Below are 22,899 nucleotides of genomic sequence, written 5' to 3' on the forward strand. Positions count from 1 at the left end.
GCTGTCGTCGCCCGGTTTTCCTGACATCCGTTTCGCTTCTACGTTACGATTTCAACCTGCGCGCTTCCCGCATACTCGCCCAAGAGGGCGACGTCTTGGTGTTTTTCACTGTTCACAACGTGTCTGCACGACACACCTTTCCTAAGCGGCGTTCAATCGAGTCAAACACGATGGACGATGCTGGGCGGTATTTGTACCGTACCTTTTTTTTGGTTTTCACATCTCCTTTGGCTTTGCCGACATCTCTTTTTACGCTTTAGTTCTAGCACCTGATACCCCAAGATTTTTATTCGGATCTTCTAGAGGCATCTTTATGTAGTCGGAATGAAACTTTCGCGATTTCTGAAGGAAGACCCCGAGAAACTCTGTCGCTGTGTTTACCCGTACAGCCTGATTGACCATGTCATGATAAGAGCGGAGAGAAGGCTCCGAGATCCGGTGGTTTCTTCGGGGGCATGTTACCCAAATCCATCCATGTTGATATCGATCTTCATTCGTGCATGCCAATTTTCGTCCTCCTGCAGCAATCTTCGTCCTCATTCGGAAGAAACCTAAGGCTATAAGCTATCTCCATCCTCATACGGTGTTTGCCATTTTCGATTGCTTCCGCGCCCTCCCGGACTCTTGTCTTGGTACTGCGATGGAGTGACGATGTGCTTCCCAGTTACAAGGTGTTGAGTAAGACACTGGCCTTGTGACCGTCAGCTTGTTTCACACCAACTGTATACAGAATGCAAGTATTGCTACGGCCATGCACTCGGACGAAGACTATCGCTTGAACACAATCCTGGGGCTCACTGGCTGATCTTTAGCATAACCCATCGAAACCGCTATCGTTTCTGTGACTCCCACTACACTGGTGGAAACACATCGCTTGAAGCCATAACAGATGATTACATATGAACTCAAGAACAGAATGTTAATCTTCATAATCCATAATTGCAAAACTCCTGTGGCGTGCGTAATGGAGATTGCTCGTCGGAGTTAACTCCAGTCGTCCAACCTAGCCGCCCAGTGTCCGCAGCAAACAACAGACACAGCCTCGTGAAGCTTTCGCAACCAAAGCAAGGCTTTCGGGTCTACCAAGCAATGCGCAGCGTCCCAAGCTCAAGTAGTCTCTCTGTACGATCCCCAAGTAGGCAGGTGGTGATCGACATGATTAGCAACGATGATGGTTGGGTATCGATTTTGCAATTTCAAACAAACCCAGCCTCAAGTCAGTCAGCACAGCAGATGAGTAATAGCCTTGGCTTCCCTAGGCCTCTTTGGTAAGTAAGTAGTCAGCAAGCGTCCGTTGAAGATGACTGGAGGGGAGCTTCATTCTTTTGTGACAGGCGGGCTCGGGCCGACATAACGTTTCTAGCGTGCGCACGTCTGGTGGCAGCACTTGTAGCCTAGAGCTTATTTGGCACGCCAAACGTAAATGCTGTTGGTGGAAGTTAGGGATAAGGGGGTTCGGGGGGTCTTCTGCTTCGCGGTGGCCTTGGCGAGTGTCCGGACGAACAGATGTCGCGATGCTTGGCGGCCATTTACTCAAAATTCCGAGTGTGCCAGATGTGGCAGGCTGCGGGATGTTCCAGGGCTTTAGCGCTAGCCAACGGTTTCGCTGCCCGGCGATGTCGTTCGATCTCTCCGAGTTCCTCTGGGTTTCAGCGCCATCCTCTCCGCATGGTTTACGAGGCCCTCGAACAGCGTGATTTCGTAAGCATCGAGTTGGGCGCCTTGTCGAAATTGCAAACGCCTGTTCGGCTGATCATTGCACGTGGTGTGGAACCCTTGGTCAATAGCGCGCCCCTTAGCTGGCCAAGTCTCCAACGTTCTCCAGCCTCATCTTACGAAATTCTCCGCTGCACGCATGCGGTCGTTGTACGTATGCTTGATCGACAAGCTTTTCTTGGTTTCATAGGTTTCGAGTTCTTCGCAGTTGCGGTGAGAAGGATTACGTGGAGCTCGCTTCCCCGGATCTTCGCAGGTATAGCACCGAGGGCGCTCGGTATCCGTAAACACCGTCAGGCCATCATTTCTTGTCGTTCGCATGATCAGCACACTCAGATATACAGTTACTAGCCACATATCAAACATAACGATGTTTTAGCCCAGACCTCGGGGCAGTTGTTCGCAGACCTCCAGGGCTTTCCTTGAGGCTCCGAAACGCGTCGATGGACGGCGAATAGCAATCGTCGGTCGTCCTCCGGACACGGTGCACTGGCAGCCGTTGAAAGCCGCTGTCACTCATTCTGAATCAGGACGGCAGGTGAAACGCTATGGTACCGCAAATTGGCCGTAGCCTTGCCCATTCTCTTGGAAGATCACGTTGATGTTTGAGGCCCAACACGCGACCCCAGGCCATCGGGTTCGTGATAATCGATCAGACCAATCGGCCGATTTCAGGCATCTCCCGTGCTCGCGCACGCTGCTCCAACAGGTGCGAGGATCTGCATCTTGCGCACGAAGCGTTGAAGTTATGCCGATGTGTCCTTGCTCGACTTTGCTCTCGGTGTGATGCGGTGGCTTTGGCGAGCTTCAGATGGAGAGACAGGAGCTTATACTTTCTTTCCAAGCCTCAACTCTAGATGGGATCGACAGTAGTGCGGTCGCACCCGCGAACGCCGAAAAGCGCGAGCCTCGAGTAATTGTGGATATAGATCGTAGCGACCGCCACGCTTTCCAGGTTGTCAATCCTTCAGTCGTTTTTCGTTTGTTAGTCCCCCCGTCCGTTCACGATCCACTTGTGTGGTGACTCGTGTCGCCAGTCTTTCCTTAACCTCTCTGATCATGGAAATCATGATGTCCGAAACATACTCCAACGGGACTCCTTCCTCGTTGGAAGATCCGCACCCGATGGTGGAGCTGGCTCCACCACTCAACTCTCCTCCAGTCTCAGAACCACACCCTATATACGCACCTATCACTGGAGATGCATCCGGGAAGAGGCCATCCGTGCCTTCAATCATGGGGTACCGCTCTAGGTCATCGACCCCAGGCACATCAGACCCATCGAAGCGCGAATCATACAACCTCGCCGGCAGCACATTCCTCATCACAAACGATGGAAGAACACTCAAACTCCCTATGCCATCAAATTCCAAAGCCGATCCTTTGAACTGGGGCAGGTGGAAGACAGCCGGAGCGCTGTTCGCGTTAGCTCTCTATTCTATTATCTGTCTCACTGCGGCTCAAGCAGCGTCAGTCATACTCGATAGTATCCAAGCAGATTTCCAGGATGAGGTAAGCTGCATTGTATAGCTACCTGAGACGAATATCGCTCACATACTACATCTAGGACATACCAAATTATCAGATCAAGGCGTTGGTTACAGGCCCGACCATGCTCATGGGCATCGGGTGCTTGATGTGGGTGCCAGTATCAATCGGGTTGGGTCGCCGACCTACGATCTTGATCGCGTCCCTTGTCGAGCTGGGTGCTATTATATGGGCTGGTCAAGCGAAAAGTTTCTGTTCGCTCGTGGCCGCAGTCTGTTTCCTCGGTTTGGCAGAGGGCCTTGCGTTATCTCTTGTAAGTGGGGTTGCAATCTCCCTATCAATCCATCTACTAATACCATCAGGCCTTTCTAATGGTCATTGACCTCACATACATCAACCAGAGATCAGTAGCAGTCGCTCTCATGTGGTGCATGGCAGGATGCTTTGGCACTTCGGGCGTTGCACTGGTACCTGTCTTAGCCGACCACGGAAACAACTGGCGGCGATTCTACCACTACTGGACCATCCCCGTCGTCATCTCACTCGTCGTCACGTTCTTCCTCTACCCGGAAACATACTTCAAGAGGCCGACTGTAGCTTTCAACGGGCTCATTCTGTTGCAGAGTGCCACCGAAAAGCTGACAGTCTACGAAGATCGCGAAAAAGACTCCGAGATCTATCGCGACCTTCCCGAATACCCGCTGCGCACCGGATTCGCGGGCTTCCGTGATCGGGTCGGCCTATCACGCTCACCCTTCGCATCATGGGCTTCGGCGGGTCGTTGCGTCATACAGATGGGTTACTGTGCCGTCAACCCACTCATCTTCTGGGTTTTCATTGCCTCTGCCTTCAACTCGGCAAGCATGATCTTCATCGGTGCAACGTACGCACGCGTTCTTGTCGCACCGCCTTACAACATGCCACCGGGTCTCGTTGGCACCGTCAACGTCGCATCCGGAGTCGGAGCCCTATGTGGCTTGCCCATTTTCGCCATCCTCTTCGGCAAGGTGCTGAAGCGGCTATCGAGCCGCAACAAAGGTGTCCTAGAAGCCGAGCACTACCTCGTCAGCTACATCCTACCCGTCATTACCGGCGCTCTGAGCTCTTCACTCTACGGCGTGGCAGTACAGTATCAATGGCGAGCGTCTGCTTTCTACTTCGCGTACGGTATCAACGGCTTCTCCTTCATAACGATGATGATTGCGAATACGCTTTGGGTTACCGAAGCTTTTCCACGCTGGGCTGCCCCCGCTATTGCTGTTGTTTTTGGAGGTTGTTACTTCCTCAGTTGGGCCATGAGCTTTGCGCTTGTACCGTGGATAGAGTCACATGGGTACGTGTGGGTGGGTATTGAACTCATGATTTTCCAGATTGTGGGCGGGTTGGTTGCCATGCCGGTGGCGTTTTGGGGGAAGAGTACGAGACAGGCCATCGCTGGTAGGTGGGCTGAAGATAGGAGTGGTGCGCTTCGGCCACTGTGAAGAGGTGGACTGTTAGAGCTGTAGTTGGGTGTCTTTCTTTACTCAGGGCATGATGTCTTGGGTATGGATGGATGCGGATAATTTATAATCTTGAAACGCCGTCTCTGGTACTGTGACTAAGCTACTCGCATTTGTTAATGTGTTCGGTGAGAGTCTTGCACGAGAAATATCAGATCCTGGCTCTCCATGTGGTGTATCTCTACTTGTCGCCTGGGCTCTTTTGTTGCACATAAAATCTGAGCAAGTATTCAGTGTTTGCGATCGATGGAAATGACGATGATTTAATGAACTCAATAGCCGTGTATCACATATTGTATGACTCCATGAGAGACGGTAGCCGATACAAGTAGTAGTCTTAGTGAACGTGTTCACAAGAACTTCCATAGAGCGTTCGCGTGCTACCAAATCTCGATGATGGCAGGCTCTGTCGACCATAATGGAATTTCTAAGTCTGTAGCACTTTCGAACCACGACCCTGCTGCCCCATGAAGATAGCATGGTGCGATGAAAATATAGTGGTGATCCACTTGTCGCAATACAACGGGTACATCGAGTCCATTGATAGCCCATACCACATCTCCATCCTGAAGCAGCGGCTGTTCGTGATTGGATGCATTTAAAAATCCAAGTGTATGTACTGTCCCGAAGTGTTCTTTCTTATCGCTACACTTTATTATCACGTCGGATAGCTCGGATAGCTCTTTCCCTAAGTACTCCCACTGGCGAGGGTAAGACTCTTGGTTGCTAAAGTGATTGTATTGCCGACGGTTGCTGACCATGTCCAGACGATAGGCGTGAACGCGTAGAGAAGGTGGTCCTGAAGAAGTTCCAGTACGGGGTTCGACGCGTGCTTTATGGCAACAATCACTTCTCGAGCATCGGTACCAAGTCGAGATATCATCCCCAGAGCTGATACGACTGTACTCTGTCCAGTCGGTCTCCCGCCTCGTACGTGCAAACTTTGAAAAGGCATTTGGCAAGTATTTCAGACGCGGTTCTTTAATGTAGCGTGTGACGAATCTCAGCTTTTGCGAGCGAGTGAAGGGTGGGAGCATGCTGGTTCTATAATCTCTTTTTCTCCAATCTGGTACCCAGCTAGGTGTTGTCCCGGGGTCTAGATTCCGATTAGGAAGCACGTGTTGCAGTAAATCTGCTTGTTGTGTAGTAGCGACTAGGTATGAAGCAACACTCGTGTACACCTGTTCAGTGCGCATAGTGTAATCGATCGGAAGAGAGTTTTGGACTTGTGCATGGAGAAAACCGAAGAGAGCGAATATTTTGTCCCTTGGGTCTGTCGCGAAGCAGTGACGAGCGCGGTGAAGTAGATCAAGAAGACCATGCTCTCCTAGTTGAGTTGCGGGAACCCATCGAACTACACCAGGTAGGTCGAGTTTCCGGTCTTTACAAAAGGACGTGAGCATCTGAACAGTGTGTCCAGTCCAGTACGCTGTATCATCTTCTGTGTGGAGGACGACTAATTTTGCCAAAGAAATCTCTTGTACTACCCAGATACGATTAAAGTACGGATGGCTCAGGAAGTCTTTGAGTAGATCATGATCATGAACGTCCCAACGCACTTTTTGAAGACATCTCATGGCACGGGCAGTGTTGTGCTGCTCCAGATGGTCTTTGAAGCCTAAATATGCCAACACTTGAGAGGCATTTGAGTATATTTCAGACATCAGACGAACTTGATGGTTTCTCTCTGAATTGCTTCTCTGATTTATACATCTGACCAATTAAGCAACTAGTCAGTTTCTCGATAGGATACGAAGCTTGTATAACGAACTCACATAGCGTCAATCCACAAGATGCGCGAGTGTTTTCGCCTTCTCAAGCATTGTATAGCCGCTTCGCAGTTCTTGGTAATGTTGAGCGTCTTGCCGCAACAAATAATGCTCTGAGAGAGCGAAGCATCGCCATTTGTCGTCGCCCAAGTATATGAAACAGCCTCGTAGATAGGTGAGGCTGCTAGATTCACGTTGACTAACTCGCACCTGATGTCGTCTTGCGTTTGACCCGGATATAGTTTCATTAGGCGAATGTGTTGCCCAGTGTTGTAGTCGAGGGGCGTGTACTCGTAGAACGGGGTACCTGAACAGGTCGATTCCGACTCAGCTGGCGATACTGCTGTCGTGAGGATCTCTCCGCATGACATGCAGCAACGGCAAGAGTCGAAAGTCCGAGTATCAGTGTGCCGACAGGCACCTGACGCTTCGTCCATCGTTAAGGCCATCGATGCGTAGTGGTAGCGGCGGCCCACTTTGGTCGTAGTTACCGAAGGAGAGCGAGCTTGCTCTGATACACGATATTGTTGAAAAAAGATTTGGCACAGCTCTCAGGCTGACTTTGGGGCCTCTTTACGTGTTTGCATACTCGCCTAGGCTCGCCAGCGGGATGGCTGACCAAGGGGCAGCTGCACAGCCCAGAAGGCAGAATTCCAGTCATAGCCGCTGCGAACTTCGCAGTTGCAGAACTAAAGCATCCGGACTTACGAGGCGACTGAATGAGAACATGTTGAGAAGATTGGATGTACACAATGAATACGTCCGTGTTTCCCAATGATCGTCCACGTCGCATTTGATGTCGTCTTCGCTGTTGACGAGAGCACGGGCCCGCTGGCGCTGGCGGAACGCTCTCCGCAACTCTGAGCCAACCCCACGGTATTGCACAGCCGCGTAGTAAGACCATCCTGCATTCTGCACTCTGCGTATAGTCTTATCGGCTACTGCCTAGCATCATTACCTTTCGAAGATGCAATGAGCACTGCAGCTGGGTCTCGATTCGGCCCAGAAGATGCGCCGCCCACCGGAAGCCCACTACAGCTTCACGATACCGTCGATACACGATGACACGACACTCGATTGCCGCATATACCATCCAGATACCCTGGCCAAGCCGAAGGATTTGGCTGATCTCGCGCAATGGAGGAGAAAAGGTATCGTTATGGCACACCCATACGCGCCAATGGGTGGCAGCTATGACGATCGGGTAGTTGGCATCGTGGTGGAGGAGTTCCTACATGCTGGGTGGATGGTGGGCACGTTCAACTTCAGGTACTGTCACGACAGTTCTTCGCCGTAGCAGTTTGTAGCTAATAAGTACTAGAGGTGCTCACGGGTCCAAGGGACGCACTAGCTGGTCTGGAAGACCCGAACTAGACGACTATACATCCTTCGCCGCATTCTTCATGCACTATATATCCTGCCTCCGACCACGCATTACCTCCGACCTTACCTTCGTGCCCGACCAATCTCCGATACTATCGAACCAAAGCGAGTCGGCACCGGTGCAAGATGATGCATCCCCCATGGTCATATTAGGAGGCTACTCCTATGGCTCCCTCATCCTCAGACACCTACCGCCCGTACCAACTATACTACAACCGTTCTCCGCTCCGATAGCAGGTACTGCAGCCGATGAGATAGTTCTGCGCGCTCGCAAGCTAGCAGACCAGAGCAATCTGGAATGGATCAACCTAGCTCGGGATGAAACCAGAGCTAGGAGGAAGAGCAGAGCAGGGAACGAACCGAGACCTCCGGTTACAATGGGCGGAGAAGAGACAAGTCCAGAGAAACGCAGGAGTAGCAGAGACGTCCGGAGAAGTCTCGAGGGCGGTTCGCGGCTCGAAATCCGCACGAGGTTGAGAAGCCTCAGTCACAGGCGTCGCCACGAAAGCCACGAACCGATACCGCAGCCAGAGAAGAAAAGCGCGACAACTACAATGCCAGATGTGCGCTATCTTCTCATCTCACCGTTGACACCGCCAACCTCTACACTTGCCGCACCGGCCCTGATACACAAGTTTTGGAGCAGGTCTAAAGACGACTGTCAGGAAGTGATTGGAAAGCATATAACCCTAGCCATATATGGGGACCAGGATATCTTCGCTTCGTCAAAGAAAATCAGGGATCGGTCAGAGCAGCTCAAAGCCGAGCCGAATTCACGCTTCACCAGTGTTGAGGTCGCAGGCGCAGGGCACTTTTGGCATGAGAACGGCGTTGAAGTAAGACTAAGATCTGCTCTGAAGGAATGGGAGACTGCGATACGATAACAGAATATAAAGTTCTCAGGCTACAGCTTGTATCCTTCTCATCCTCTGACAACACTTCTTCCATGTTTTCTGCACACTACTATTATCAGCACTTGCTCGCCCGAAGCTGGTTGTAGTATGTATGACGCTCTCTCATGGGATGGGATGGGTATCACGTTCAACACTGCAGCCAATTTGGCTGGTGGGCAGCCGCGGGGTCTAGTCGTTCGTAGGAGGCGGGTGACAATGACGTAGTTTCATGAGGTTACACCCCTAAGTTTTTTATCTCCTCGACCACCACCAGCAACATCGAATGCCTCTTCAATACAAACGCACGGTGCTAAAGACGGCGCCAATGATTCGATGCGACGACTTCGTAACAGTTGTACTGTTTTTCTTGAAGGAACAGTTCCGATGCTACTTCTATCGTTCAATATCAACCATCCACAAATTTGACCCTTTTTTAGATCTTTCAATTAACGACTCGTCCAACGGCTATTCACTTGAGTGATTCGCGTTAGACTTGGATGAAACGTCCTGATAGTCGCATTACAGGGCTCCTGCTGCGCGGAGCGAATGGCTGCTTGAGGCAATTGATAAATGCTCGAAAAAGAAAAAGAAAGTAACAATACGAACGCATGAAGTCGAAGTGATCGACTGCTAGCATCCCGGATCAGCGGCAACGGCCAGGTTGTCTTGACACAATGCTGGTCGGTTGTGGTATCTTCTCTTGGTGAGCCTTGCATCGTCATTATCAGCGCACGCACATATCAAACGCTACGATATCGTGCCGTGCCTGACTGGCGCTCGTGTTCTCGGCGTGAAAAGCTTGTTCCGGTTTGACGGCGCCACAGTAGCATTGTAGCTCGGAGATTTACCTCTCCACTTCCTCTTCCATGCTTACGGGCGATTCACCCGGTGGGTGAAGAAGCCCAGACTCTTTCCTCACCAAAACAACGCCGTTGAGATGTAGGTAATGTGCAAACAAAAGATCATCAGTAAGAAACTTGAACGATGCGCAGACTCATCAAATAGGTCTCCAAAGGCTCTTGAGACGTCAGAATATAGTATCGTCGGTACCCAGGTAACGGTCGGATGTTTTGACGTCAGCCCCATCTTACCTGAAGACCAGAGCTTGTACCTTTCTAAAAATAAGTCAACTAACGCATCGAAAAGGAGAAGCGCAAAACCAGTGCGCTCGCGAGTATTGAGAACCCAGGGCTACAGTACCTCGGTGCCCTGTATGGGGAACATACGGACGATCAGTGCGAAAGAGGTAGGCAACTCCACACCGCTAGGTCCAGGATACACCTCGCATTACAACGTGAAAATAGATGCTTTCTGTAGCTCTCGTACTCGTACTCCGTAATCACGAGCAACGTGCATTTCGGTGGTACTCGGCAGCTACGGCTTTGCGTATATAATTTCGGTATTCCACTCAGCTAGACAGACATCATCAACAACATCCATCACTTCCTCGCCACTACTACTACTACTCCTACTACCGATATTCCCATCTACCAACCAACCACTTTCAACACCATCACCACCAAGATGCAGTTCACCACCGCCCTCCTCGCTCTCGTAGCCAGCACCGCCTCCGCCGCCGTCCTCCCCCGCGACAACCAAGGAGAGTGGAACGTCGAGATTACCGTCGGACCCGACGTTGGCCAAATCTACCTCCACGCCGAGTTCTCAAACGACCAGTACACCGAGCTGAGGAACACCTGCGTCGAGGCTCAGGACCCTTACCTCCACGGCTGCGACCAGTTGACATTCGACTTCACCTACGACGGAAAGCGTACGTTTACATCTCCATATGCCAGTCTGATAGCTTCGAACTAACTTTTTTTGCCTTGTAGTCGTTACCCTTCAGGAGACTCTGCCCAGCGGTGTTGTCGTCTACGGAGAGGCTGCTATCGAGGTTACCACCGACATTGGTGGCGGCCGTAAGCGGGACGACATCGTCATCCCTGTTTCCCGCGCCGTCGTCTAAGCTGGATAGGTTTGGTGACGATGTCCTTTTGGCATACTTTCGCTCTGCAGAGAGTAGTGTATATATTTTGATCGTAATGCGATTTATTGAGTCAACGGTGGTTGAGATCAGCATATCATGAACTTTATCACTATCTGAACTATGACTCGTCACAGTACGCCAGGTTCTAACCCTTACTTCTTTCAAACAGTAACAGTGTACTCCACAGCATTCCCTGGCTCCCTCGGATAAAACTCAATCATAAACGTCGTAGCCTGACCTGCCGCCCTAACAGCATCCAAAGCCGCAGCCTTGATAACAACACCCTGTGCAGTCCAATCCCACTGGTTACCATACGTCGCTCGACCCTGCTGTAGCACAGGTAGGTACTGAGTCCAGTCGTCCACCAGATACGTTCCATCGGCTTTGGTAGCCTTGATAGCTGCAGGTCTGTTCTGGCCAGACCATGTAATCGGGATGAGCAGGTCTTGGCCGGCTGCCGGCGCGGGTCCGGAGGTGCTGGACAGAACTGGTGTGGTGTACTGGAGAACGTTGACTTGCAGCGCAGCGCCGCGGTTGAAAGCCAAGGTCAGGTTTGCTAGGCTGCCAATGGGCGAGGTAGGCATGATGATCGATTTGAGGTATGCAGCTGAGAAGGTAATCTTCTCGCCTGAGACGGTGTAGTCCTTGCCTTTCGCTAGTTGTCTGCTTCCCTTGCTAATCTTGCTGAGGGTGTTTCCGTTGAACATGAAGCCTAGTGTAGCGTCTCCTACGGTCTCGTTCTTGCGGTGGTATATGTACGCAGAGCTAGATTGCGTTGTAGCAGAGCCGTCTGTAGTACTTTCCGGGAGCGCGTTCGGGATGCTTTTTACTGCATTGCGGTAGATGTCCAAGGCTACTTCGTCGCGCCAAACATGTGTTGCGCGGTCAAGGAAGTCGGCTCCGTTGTCCCAGAGTATAGTCGAAGTGTTGTATTTCGCTGCTGTGCGAAGGAAGAAGTCGAAGTATCGCCAGCGCGCTGCGGTCTCAGTAGCGACGGGTGATGCAGCCCATTCACCTATCACGAGAGGGATATCGGTGAAGTTGCCGCGGACGGCGGCGAGGTCGGCTTCGAGAGTAGCTTTGTCGGCGTCGGAGCCCCATGTAGTTTTTCCCCAGGCTTGGAAAACGTAGTCGTCTGTGGCATGATTAGTCAAGAATACTTCTGCAATAAGGTCGTTGTTACTTACAAGGTGAGTAGTAGTGATACTGAATGCCCCAGGGGTTCTTAAATTTCGGATCAGGCTTCTTAAACCACTGCGACGTCTTCACTCCATCTTCGCCAGCTCCAACGAGCGTAACAACACGCTTCGGATTGTGACCCCCAGCATCATTGATAGCCTTGAGAAAGATATCGTTGAGCCTGTTGACCTCAGCGCCATGCTCAGCCGTAGTACCTGGAATCTCATTGATCGTTTCAAAAGCAACCTTCTCGCTCTTACAAGCAAGCTTCTTGCCAATCTGCTCCCACAACTTTCCAAGCCTCTCCTCAACGGCTGTGACATTCGTGTTCGCTACTGTCAAATCGGCCCAAGTCCAAGAATCGTGGTGGACGTTGACAATGGCGTACAATCCGCGGTCTGTGACCATGTCAACGACATCTGATACACGCTGTAGCCATACGGCATCGACGGTCCAGTCGGGCGATTGAGAGGTGAAGTGGTACGCCCAGGTAATAGGAATTCGAATGCTCTTGAACCCAGCTCTTTTAGCATCGTCGAATGTGCTTCCTACAACAGGTGGGTTGTTCCAGCTGCCTTCAGTCTCCACGGCATCGAGCGTATTGCCAACATTCCACCCCGGATTCAGCTTTGCGAAGAAAGTGCCGGCTGAGATCGACGCGAACTTTGAACTCGAAGGGCACTTTACGCCAGTGCCGTTCGTCGCTGCCTTGTGTTAGCCAATATTCCGCTGTCGAGACCATGGGGAAACGTACATTGAGCGACAGCAAAAGCGCTGTTTAGCAGCACTGCTGCGCTTGCGTAAGAGATTCTCATTGTGATACTTGAGAGCTCTGACCGACTGTTTCTCAGAGAGGCCAGGAATAAGTGCAAGATATACACTCTGTCCCATCTCTTTGGCGCAATTAACTCACCTCACATTTTCTTCCATATAGCCTGACCCACACTCCCCTCGCCACCTCTCTACAAGCCTCGCATGTTAATGAGGTTGTTACCCCAAGTTGTCGCCGCTTGCGGTTAGCGCGACAACCAAGCTTCCACTTTCATTTGCTTATATTGAAAAGCCGCCTTCTTACCCGGTTTTCCAGCGCGGAAGCAAAGGCATAGAAGGCGCCTGGAAGGAGATAGCGAGGTCGATTGAGACAATTCCATTGGTCGTTGCTGTGTTTGGTAGAAACATCGCGTCCTAGCGATATTATAAGCCCCAGTCTGGGTTCATATGCAGGTCCTGCGGGCCTGACTCCAAATTAGCCTGGGAAGCGACATTTCTCCACCAAGGATTTTGGCACTCCTGTGATCACGGTTTGGTCTCTTGCCCTCAGGGTAAGTAGCTCACATGCGAACGCCGAAGACACTTATCTTCAAAGTAGTAATACAGTTATTCCGTATCCAAAACAGTTTGGCGAGAACGCGGCGTGACAGCTGCTGACTGCGTGTAAAGTACTCAAGTCACCACACGTGTGATCAGTGCATACAGGCGCGATAGTTCCGATACTCAAAAGGCAGACAAGACCCCCAGTAAAAGATCTAAGACAACGATGTATCAAAAGGTGAAGGCCTCCGAGTACCATCAGCGTACAGTATGCCATTGGGGGAAACAAGAGAGAGAACTAACAAAACAATTGAAGAAGAGATTGATTCCTGGAAGACGTCCCGACCGCCCTAAGAACGCCGAAAAAGAAGAGAAAGACCAGGTACCAAGAAGGTCATTAACCCACTGTGTCGCACGAGACACGAAACGTTTTCAAGGAAAAACGCCGCATATGATCCTGTCCAAGGTCTTATCAGACATGTCGTCTGCAGAAGGACGGCCTCTCAACTCGCGTTGGCGTTTGTACTCCTTCGCGGCAAAATGGCGTTCGTGCATCTTGCGATAATAAATTCTCCGGTCTTCTGACGAATCACGATGCGGCTTGCATAGCTCTCTTGGCACGTGGTATAGACGCTCGCGCTCGGAACCCTACTCGGGGCGGGGCCTCTTGGCACCGTGCGGGTTCTGCCAGCTGCCATCGTTGCTGCCTTGGTTGCCTTGGAAGAATCCTGGGTTGAATGCTGGGTTGCCGCCGAAGCCACCTCCTGTAGTCTCAGTGTTAGCGATCATCCAAGCGAAGGACCAAGAAGTATGGGGGTTAAGTCACTAGTCGGAGGATGAAAGTTTCTCGACGTACCCATTCCTCCCATCATGCCCATGTTGCCACCACCCATACCCATCATGTTGGCTCCCATACCCATCATGTTACCGCCCATAGGCATGTTCATGCCACCCATGGGGTTCCCGCCCATAGGGTTCATGCCCATGTTGCCGCCACGACCACGATTACCCATGCCTCCGCGCATGTTACCGCCCATCATACCACCGCGGTTGAAGCCGCCCCCGAAGTTGTTCATACCGCCCATAGGGTTGCCGAAGTTGCCCATTGGTGCTTGAGCCCCGTAGCCTCCCATGTTGCCGCCCATGTTACCACCAGCAGGAGAGAAGTTACGGTTATTTTGGTAGCCCATGCCTCCTCTGTTAAAGTTGCCACGGTTGTTGTTGTATCCGCCTCTGTTGTTATATCCACCTTGGTTGCCGTAGTTGCCGGAAGTAGCGCGATCGTTCCTACCCTTGTCTCGCGCGGGGACATCCTTTGGTAGTGTCTTAAACGGATTGACGTGTGGAGGACTGAAGATCGCGGTCGGCTTCTTCGTGTGGGCTTGGTCTCGGAAGAGGTTCTCGATCTGGTGCTTCAAAGCAGTGGCTGCTTGGGGTGAGTTCAAGAGAGCGAAGACTTGACTACGAGAGTGATTAGCCTGGTATGCCTCAAAGCAATAGAGTGACTAACCCTTTGCTCTTTCCGTTGACCTTGTGCTCGTTGAAGGTTACCTCGACAAGTTCGTCTTCGCAACCACTCTGATTAGCCCATCCGCGGATGTCTTCTTCGCTAATCCACCAGTTTACGTCGTTGATCATAAGCGCTGCGGTTGCGCCGGGATCAGTCGGGCGATCATCGTCCTCACCCTGCTTGCGCTTTGTACCCTGTTGCTGGGGTGCTTGTTTGTGAACGTCGAGGCCAGCCGCACCCCCTGTGGACGCTATCTGTTGGGTGCTCTGGTCGTGATGGCCATCCCCGTTTGTTGCGTCCTCTGTGGACTCTTTGATCGCTTGATCGCCGTTTTCCGCCTTCGTGGTATCCGGTGCGTTGTTTGATGGCGCAGCGTTCGCATCTGTGTTGGGAGTGTTGGCGTCGGTTACGGTGGTGTCTTGCTGCGCGGCCGAATCTTGGTAGGAGTCATCGCCGTAGATGTCGATGTCGAAGTTGTCGTCGTCAGCCATGTCTGCTGTGGTATGTCAAGTCAACTGCAGTAAGCGATGAGGTTTGTTCCGGTATTCTTTCTTTAATTCGCTTTTAGGTACTTGATGTGCTAGTATCAATAGCCAAAGTACATGCAATTCTGTGATTGGCATACAAATCAGCATGACGAGATAGAGGGATGATAAAAGAAAGTATGCGTTGGCCGTCCGTTGCAATGCGAAAGCGAGAGAAGAGACAAACAGCGTAGAGTGTAAGGCCATACGTACAGTGCCGCTGTCGGCGCGTGGTGACAAGGTCCAGAAAGACAGCTCAGTGCAAGACGGGGTAGTCCGATCGCCCCTGGCAGATGCGGAGATGTAAAAGGTACAGGATGTGGTGTGAGAGATGTGTGTGTGAAGCCTCAGCCTGCCTCCTGCGCTTGCTATTGCTAGCTTCCAGTACAGTATGCGCGAAGCGAAGTTGCTGTATACAATGTCCCTTCGAATTGATGCGGCGCTGAATCGTGCGCTACCAGGAATAAGAAGAAATGGAGAGCAACGAGGACGAGCTCGAGTCAAATGCCAAACACGTTCCCCTTCAACCCTGGACTCTGCGCGTGAGTCGACGTAAGCAAGCGGGTCGCGGTCGCGTGTCTCGTGGGCGGCTCTGTTGCGTAGTGAGTGACTGCGTTGAGTGACAAACCTGGGGAAGTGGGTAGAGTCGACTTGTCGGCGCGAGCACGAGTGTTGGTGAGCGACAGACGACGACGCGGATGCGATAGCTCGAAGTTAGCGTCGCCGCTTAGCGTGCTTGGCGCAACACCTACCCCTGTCGGGTTTCTCCGCAAGGCCAGATTGCGTCCGTCTGGTAATTTGGCCGCTGCTACCCTGAGTTCGCGACTTCTCCAGCAACCCGCGATACATTCAACTCGACGAATCACTCACGACAACGCCATCCACCCCACAAATCAACAGTCACGCATCAGTCGCCATGGAGAACGTCAAGGAATTCGCTGAGTAAGCCCGACGGCAATCGCACGATGAGAGAGCAATGGCTAACCGCCGCGCAGTATGCCCGCTGAGTTCCTCAGGGAGGGTACTCTGTTCATGAACCGCTGCACCAGTACGACCGCCTCTGCAAACCGATAACGACGTATCTAACACAACCACAGAGCCCGACAAGAAGGAGTTCATCAGGATATCGCAAGCAGTAGGAATCGGTTTCCTGATTATGGGTTAGTGACAGGTCGCGTGTCCGCCCCAGATTCATCAGACTGACCATTCTGCAGGAGTCATCGGCTACGTTGTCAAGCTGGTCCACATCCCCGTAAACAACATCCTCGTTGGCGGCTCATAGACGCTACTACGCCACAACACATCGATTCTCTTCCCTTTGCATCTTCGACCACGACACCGGTCCGTTCATCATATCATCTTGTATTAGGGGCATTGGGAGTGGAAAGACCGGCCTTTACCTTGTGGGCTCCATAGTGAACATATGGCATACTCAAAATGGCTGTACAGTACGGAGGTTGGGTCAGCGGGAGTTTGATTATATCCAAATTTAGGCATGCGCAACATTCACGTTGATGGAGTTTGCGGACCACTTGACGTGATGTAAATTGAACTCGTGGGTTAGAGTCGACTGATCCAGAACCGAAAGTCCCTGCATATATACAATAACCTCCCAAACTCCTTCCTAGATCCCTATATACAATGCCTACGTTCGCCCGTTCATCGGAAGTCTGGTAGGGTCAGCTGATGCAGGAGCTTTCACTCCTCATTCATCATGTCTTCGTACCACATAGGATGCCTTCTCGTCCTGCCCTCGGTATTGTAGAGCCGCTCATCATGATGTAACATGTGATTGACCCGCCTTCCAATCTTCGGCTCCGCCTCATCTTCTTCTAGGCCGTCATTCCATGTGTGGACTGTGCAAGTTCCCTGTGAGGTTCCCCAGCCATTCCATGAAGTCGCTAGCGACGGTCAGCAAAAGATCAAGGAGATAGAGTACATATAGGTGCTTACCAGCAATCATGGGCGCATTGGGATGCCAGCTTGCATCTCGAACACAGGTCTGCCATCTGCCTTCATTCCTACCCCAGTGATCGTACATGCCAGAGAGAAGATCTGTTTCACGTGGCCTTGAGTTTCTGGTCGCTTTGAGAACATCGACTTTGCCAGCAAGTGTCGCATCCAGGTTCCAGATGTAGACCGATCCATCGTAGCTGCCGGAGTAGACATATCGCGAGTCTGTGCTTCCGGGTGGTGAGAAGTGGCATCGGATAAGCGTCTTCAAGACCTTGTGCCCTCGGAAGGTGACAAGCGAGCAGTCGTGTGGATGTGGGCGGTAGTCATCGAAGTCGTACGCGTTGGATCGGTACTCAAATCGGTTGGTGTATGCGTTGGGATCAATGCGATCAGCCTTCTCTTTCGACATCATTTTCCTCAGATCCCAAAGCTTAGCGGTTTGGTCCTTGCCGTTGCTAAGTACATATCGCCCATCACCCTTGCTGTCGACATACGTCAGTCCCTCGGTGTGGCCGAGGAAAACACCAGCTTCTCGGCCATCGCCCATGCTTCTTCGGTCCCAGACCTTGAGTGTAGTATCGTCTGAACCAGAGTAGAGAATATGAGGCGAATTAGTGTCACCGAAGCAGACCGCATTCACGTCGTCCTGATGACCCGGGATGCGCAGTACAGACTGACGACGCTCTATGTCATACACATAGACAGAGCTGTCTCCTGTTCCTGCTACAATCTCACGTCCATCGCCAGAAAACCTTATCGACCAAATCTGGAACAGTCAGTTGCGAAGTCGAATATGATGTGTGACTATCTTACACCAAAGTATCCGCGGAATCCACGCGGGGCCGGTCGACCCAGGTCTGAAAAATCGAGGTAATGGGGCTCAGAATCGTCACTGGGGTCCGTGTGTGCTAGCGCGACGATGCTTCGAATTGAGCTGTATGCCAGGAAACGGTTGTCTGGACTTAATGAAGCATCTGTGATAGTCCATTGGCCGCCATCATATCTCACTGTCTGCGACAGGTCAGTTTCGCAGGGCTTCAAATTCAAGGATGCTACTTGCCTTGTAATACTTCCAGTCATATGGATTTGACGTGTCGTACATGCGCACTTTGAAGTCCTGAGCGCATGAGAAGAAGAAATTACCATCGTCAGAAAATTGTCCCGAATAACATCGCGCATTGTAGTGTATGATTGTGTCGGCCACAGACTCGGGTATCATGTCTTGCCTCAACAGCTTCGTGGAATTCTTTTGGCGACCATCACCACCGATGCCTAGCTCTCGTCGCATGATGTTGTACGCTAGCCTCTTTTTCCTCTGGAGCGTATCCTCTGGTCGTGGGTTCGTTCCGAAATTACCTCCTTGCATCAACTCCTGGCCCTGCTCGCTAGGAACCTTTTCGAATAGGTCTCTGCCTCGTGGCCCTCGCCTTCTGCCAGAAGACCGTGTGCCGATAGGATCATAGCCGGTGCCTGCATTGCTGTCCTCTTCATCTTCCTGCTCATCATCGTCAAACCTGTGTCGCCGAAGCCCGGATCGAGGAATTAAATCGGTGGCGAATATCCGCCCTAATCCGGCATGCCCAAGTAACTGCATTATCTGCTCACGTGTAATCATGACTGGCTGCCGAGGGTCGTCTGGATCTTCGTCATCCCCGTCCTCGTCTTCTTCTTCGTCCTCGTCATCATCATCCTCGTCCTCATCCTCTTCTTCGTCGTCATCTTCGTCGTTATCGTCGGTATATTCGAATGCGATCTCCACTCCGCTGAGGTTACTCAATCGTTCGGCAGCATCTTGTGATAATGTCAGTAAATAGTTCACGAGCCATACAAAACAGATTAATATACCATGAAAGCTCAAATCGCCTTCACCGTCCTCATTGTCGTCGGTCCCCTCTTCTGCGGGCACAAAGTCCATGTCGTCATCATCATCTTCAGTATCGCGCCAGAACGGGTCGTTTGGATCGTAAACAATGGTTCTTGCGGTGTCCTCCTCGGTAGGTGGGCTAGTCGGGGCGTGCGAAGAACTCATATTTGCGAAAAGCTGTCCAGCAGATGTCGCAAGTTGTACCGAGGTGATTATGATGGTGATGCTCGTAACGGGCGGGAGCTTTGTTAGTAGTGACGGTAATAAGACGGGCTATCTCCGTTTTCTCCACTCTTATCGATAGATTGAGCCACGCAGCACGGCTGTCCACATGACGACACGTTATTGGCATGAGCAAGTAGAAGGGTATGTATTGCATGGCGATTCATTGATTAAAAAGCGTGGGTAAACAAAAGGGTATCTAATCTCGAAGAAAAGCATGTCAGCAACCCCGCATCGAGCTCAATCTGTATCAGTATCCTGATGCGAAATCATGAGTTCGGGATCCGGATCATCGTCTTCAGAGTCAAAGTACGTTTGTCTAGGCGACGCAGCCTTCTGCGGCGGGGACCGACTGATCCTGATCGCAGATCCCGTCATCTCCTCTGGTTCCCTAGCCTCAAAACCATCATGATCTATCAACGGTTCTGTAGCTCGTTCCTTGCCCTTTCGTTTCAACCCAAGAGTCTCTTCTAATACATTCTTGCCTTGGTTGAACGCTTCCAGCTCGGCACCGATAGCGCAAACTAGGAGGTTCCAACTTCGCGACGACGCGAACTCTAGCTTCTCTTCGAGGTAGGCAATTATTGCATCCATTTGCTCGAGAAGCTTATTGGGATCTGGGGCGCTTTTCTGTGTCGTGGGCCGCATAGAGTCTTGTAGGGTTGTCTCGTAGTCTGCCACCCTTTTCATGACGTCGGTCCATAGTACTGCGCCCTCGTCAAGCGCACCACGATCTCTATCGACCTCTTCGCACCTCTCAGCCAGCCTTGTGTACTCGTCTTGCCAGTATTCGCGTGCCATTTCGAGTGTTCTTCGCTTCGCGGGTAGTGTGAGGAACGGAGAAGACGACATTGGTACGTGGTCCGCGTTTGGAGGTCGCGCAAGGAAGTTTGAAACCTCCCGATCTAACAGTGACAGCGATGTCTTGTACGATGCCAATTTTGCTTCCACGGAGTTTTCCGTATCAGCCAGCTCTTCTAAGACTCGCCGGTGTTGTCTCTTCAGCGCCCATAGTTCTTCTTCCTTCTGTCGAATCTCCTGTTCCAGCTTCGAGGCTTCCTTTTGTAAGGTTTGTGCTCTTGCGCCAGCGTCTTCTCTTTCTATGTCCCTGATCTTCTTCGCGAGCCGTACACGCTTCTGGCTCCACGCATCGGTCTTCTCCACTGTGCTTTGCAGTTTCCTCAGATCCTCATCTAAGAGGTCTAGTTCCTCAGCCTTGATACTGGCAAGTTGCCTTATCCGCTTGGATATGCCTTGCCTTGCTGTGTTTAGTCCCACTTTCTTGCTCCGTGTTGCGCTGTGGCCGTTTCCGCTGTCCTCGCCTCGGTCACTGGACCGAACACTGCTAACAGTTGGCGTGGTGCTTCCATTCGATCCGCGACCGTCTCCTGCGCGAAGACTGCCCATCAGGCCATCAGATTGTGCGTCAAGTAGCTCTTGCAGCTGTTGTTCGAGATGTCTAGCTCGCCGTTGCAAAGCTAGTAGGTCGTCGGGAACGCGCGGCGGCGGAGAAAGGCTGGATTTTGGGGCGTGCCATAGTACGGAGGAAGTTACAGGCGGTGGTATTCGAGGAGAAGGCGGAGAGTTGTAAAGTGGTAGTTCGTGTTCGCGCGCGTGAGGGTCTTCGAAGGACTTTCTGAATCGCCGCGGCGGTGAGAGCGAGCCGAGGACCGAATTAAAGATAGACATTACGATTAACCATGAGATTCCTGTGCGCTCTATGGTATGTTTGAAGAGGCGTTGGTGAGAAGTAGTTGTGTATGTGGTAGCGTTGGTACCTCGCGCATGTGAACGAGTCAGGCGCGCCCCGAGAGCTCTTAGTCAGCCACGTCATCCCAGACAGCTTGGGAGCATGAGACATGCGATGTTGATGGACAGAACGATCAAGCAGAGCACGAGATGCAATCAGTCATGAGAGATTTTCGTGAGGAATAAATGCGCTGGCAAGCTAGAGACGTATTGTCGTACTTGCAAGATTCGCGTGAAGTACCCTGGCAAATGACTTCGGATTGTTGCATCTTGGGGTATGAAAGAATCTATCGGTACAGAGAGGTAATCACTTGGCTAAACGCAGCTGTACAGCCTCCAAGAATGGCGCCTTGCAATCGTGGTGATCACCCGTGGACTATTCACTTGGGCATACCACATGCAGCCTGGTTGCGCCAAGCCACATGCGGCTAGCGTCATCCACGACCTAAGCGAGCATTTCAATATCGAAAGTTGCAAGTGCGACCGCGACAACAGCACGCACTAACTCCCAGGAACTCCAAATCGTACGCTCTCCCACCTCTCCTCACCCTCTCAGCCGTCGCTAATCGCAACTCCAGCAGCCGTATACCCCACCAACATACATCATGGCTGACGCTCCTGCCCCCGCTCGCGGCGGATTCGGTTCTCGTGGAGACCGCGGTGGTGACCGTGGACGTGGTCGCGGACGTGGCCGTGGCCGCCGTGGCGGAAAGACCGAAGTACGCATACAAAATATCTTGGAGGCATAAAGCGCGGGAAATTGACAATTGGCATAGGAGAAGGAATGGCAGCCCGTCACCAAGCTCGGCCGTCTCGTAAAGGCCGGCAAGATCAAGAGCATGGAGGAGATGTACGTTCTGAGGCGACAATGGGGTGGGAATATTTACTGACTGTGGACAGCTACCTCCACTCTCTCCCCATCAAGGAGTACCAGGTCGTCGACTTCTTCCTTCCCAAGCTCAAGGACGAGGTCATGAAGATCAAGCCCGTCCAGAAGCAGACCCGTGCCGGTCAGCGTACCCGCTTCAAGGCTATCGTCGTCATCGGTGACTCCGAGGGTCACATCGGTCTCGGTATCAAGACCTCCAAGGAAGTCGCAACTGCCATCCGCGCCGCCATCATCATCGCCAAGCTCTCCGTCGTCCCCATCCGAAGAGGTTACTGGGGTACCAACCTTGGTGAGCCTCACTCGCTCCCCACCAAGGAGAGCGGAAAGTGCGGTTCCGTCACTGTCCGTCTCATTCCCGCTCCCCGTGGTACCGGCCTTGTCGCATCGCCCGCCGTCAAGCGTCTCTTGCAATTGGCTGGTGTTGCCGACATCTACACTGCCTCTTCCGGTTCCACCAAGACCCTTGAGAACACCCTGAAGGCTACCTTCGTCGCCGTCGCACACACCTACGGTTTCCTCACCCCCAACCTGTGGGCGGAGAAGAAGCTCACACCATCCCCGCTTGAGGAGTACAGCGACATCCTCCGCGAGGGTAAGAGGTACTAGAGGGTGTTTCTGCATGGGTTCTTTTTAGCATTCAGGGTTATGGCGCGGGGTATTACATTCAGGACCTCACGTATGTATCCAACGATAGTGCTGGGTACACCGGCATGAAAATGAACAACTTTCAATGATGACCTTGAAGTCTTGACACTCCATGTGCTTGTCTCGCGAAAGCGCGTTTATTCCGAAATGATGGGACTGTACGTTCAAAAAGATGCACCAATATATGTGGCAGGTGTAGCCCGTTGTGAGGTCTTTCCAACACCTACGCGGGTGTAATTTCCACAGATGCGCCTAAATTCCTGCATGATCTACCGTCTACCCTAAGAAGAATCTCGTCGTCGACCAGTCGTATCT

At 51.9% G+C, this 22,899-nt stretch overlaps 9 protein-coding genes across 9 annotated transcripts; 5 read left to right on the forward strand and 4 right to left on the reverse strand.

The window, feature by feature from the left end:
• Positions 1 to 2,952: 2,952 nt before the first annotated feature.
• Positions 2,953 to 4,685, forward strand: J4E85_001655 (uncharacterized protein; the record flags this gene model as incomplete). Its single annotated transcript, XM_051465940.1, has 3 exons — positions 2,953 to 3,228; positions 3,284 to 3,517; positions 3,567 to 4,685. 3 exons carry the CDS (start codon positions 2,953 to 2,955, stop codon positions 4,683 to 4,685), a joined length of 1,629 nt encoding a protein of 542 aa, XP_051330497.1.
• Positions 4,686 to 7,481: 2,796 nt separating this feature from the next.
• Positions 7,482 to 8,739, forward strand: J4E85_001656 (uncharacterized protein; the record flags this gene model as incomplete). The annotated part of the gene is made up of 2 exons (XM_051465941.1): positions 7,482 to 7,741; positions 7,794 to 8,739. The coding sequence occupies 2 exons, from the start codon at positions 7,482 to 7,484 to the stop codon at positions 8,737 to 8,739; spliced, it is 1,206 nt and encodes a 401-aa protein (XP_051330498.1).
• Positions 8,740 to 10,272: 1,533 nt separating this feature from the next.
• J4E85_001657 (uncharacterized protein) lies at positions 10,273 to 10,714 on the forward strand (the record flags this gene model as incomplete). The annotated part of the gene is made up of 2 exons (XM_051465942.1): positions 10,273 to 10,519; positions 10,581 to 10,714. 2 exons carry the CDS (start codon positions 10,273 to 10,275, stop codon positions 10,712 to 10,714), a joined length of 381 nt encoding a protein of 126 aa, XP_051330499.1.
• Positions 10,715 to 10,896: 182 nt separating this feature from the next.
• J4E85_001658 (uncharacterized protein) lies at positions 10,897 to 12,729 on the reverse strand (the record flags this gene model as incomplete). Its single annotated transcript, XM_051465943.1, has 3 exons — positions 10,897 to 11,870; positions 11,923 to 12,618; positions 12,669 to 12,729. The coding sequence occupies 3 exons, from the start codon at positions 12,727 to 12,729 to the stop codon at positions 10,897 to 10,899; spliced, it is 1,731 nt and encodes a 576-aa protein (XP_051330500.1).
• Positions 12,730 to 13,873: 1,144 nt separating this feature from the next.
• On the reverse strand, positions 13,874 to 15,226 carry J4E85_001659 (uncharacterized protein; the record flags this gene model as incomplete). The annotated part of the gene is made up of 3 exons (XM_051465944.1): positions 13,874 to 13,989; positions 14,082 to 14,686; positions 14,736 to 15,226. 3 exons carry the CDS (start codon positions 15,224 to 15,226, stop codon positions 13,874 to 13,876), a joined length of 1,212 nt encoding a protein of 403 aa, XP_051330501.1.
• Positions 15,227 to 16,175: 949 nt separating this feature from the next.
• J4E85_001660 (uncharacterized protein) lies at positions 16,176 to 16,541 on the forward strand (the record flags this gene model as incomplete). Its single annotated transcript, XM_051465945.1, has 4 exons — positions 16,176 to 16,201; positions 16,255 to 16,307; positions 16,357 to 16,419; positions 16,474 to 16,541. The coding sequence occupies 4 exons, from the start codon at positions 16,176 to 16,178 to the stop codon at positions 16,539 to 16,541; spliced, it is 210 nt and encodes a 69-aa protein (XP_051330502.1).
• A 416-nt stretch (positions 16,542 to 16,957) lies between these two features.
• J4E85_001661 (uncharacterized protein) lies at positions 16,958 to 19,244 on the reverse strand (the record flags this gene model as incomplete). Its single annotated transcript, XM_051465946.1, has 5 exons — positions 16,958 to 17,160; positions 17,213 to 17,981; positions 18,029 to 18,226; positions 18,276 to 19,006; positions 19,061 to 19,244. 5 exons carry the CDS (start codon positions 19,242 to 19,244, stop codon positions 16,958 to 16,960), a joined length of 2,085 nt encoding a protein of 694 aa, XP_051330503.1.
• Positions 19,245 to 19,541: 297 nt separating this feature from the next.
• J4E85_001662 (uncharacterized protein) lies at positions 19,542 to 20,990 on the reverse strand (the record flags this gene model as incomplete). Its single annotated transcript, XM_051465947.1, has 1 exon — positions 19,542 to 20,990. The coding sequence occupies one exon, from the start codon at positions 20,988 to 20,990 to the stop codon at positions 19,542 to 19,544; it is 1,449 nt and encodes a 482-aa protein (XP_051330504.1).
• A 665-nt stretch (positions 20,991 to 21,655) lies between these two features.
• On the forward strand, positions 21,656 to 22,545 carry RPS2 (40S ribosomal protein; the record flags this gene model as incomplete). The annotated part of the gene is made up of 3 exons (XM_051465948.1): positions 21,656 to 21,769; positions 21,827 to 21,900; positions 21,951 to 22,545. The coding sequence occupies 3 exons, from the start codon at positions 21,656 to 21,658 to the stop codon at positions 22,543 to 22,545; spliced, it is 783 nt and encodes a 260-aa protein (XP_051330505.1).
• Between the last annotated feature and the right edge of the window lie 354 nt (positions 22,546 to 22,899).

Source organism: Alternaria conjuncta (genome assembly GCF_024043145.1).
Source record: "Alternaria conjuncta strain BMP 0040 chromosome Unknown scaffold_2, whole genome shotgun sequence".
Classification (NCBI taxonomy): Eukaryota; Fungi; Ascomycota; class Dothideomycetes; order Pleosporales; family Pleosporaceae; genus Alternaria; species Alternaria conjuncta.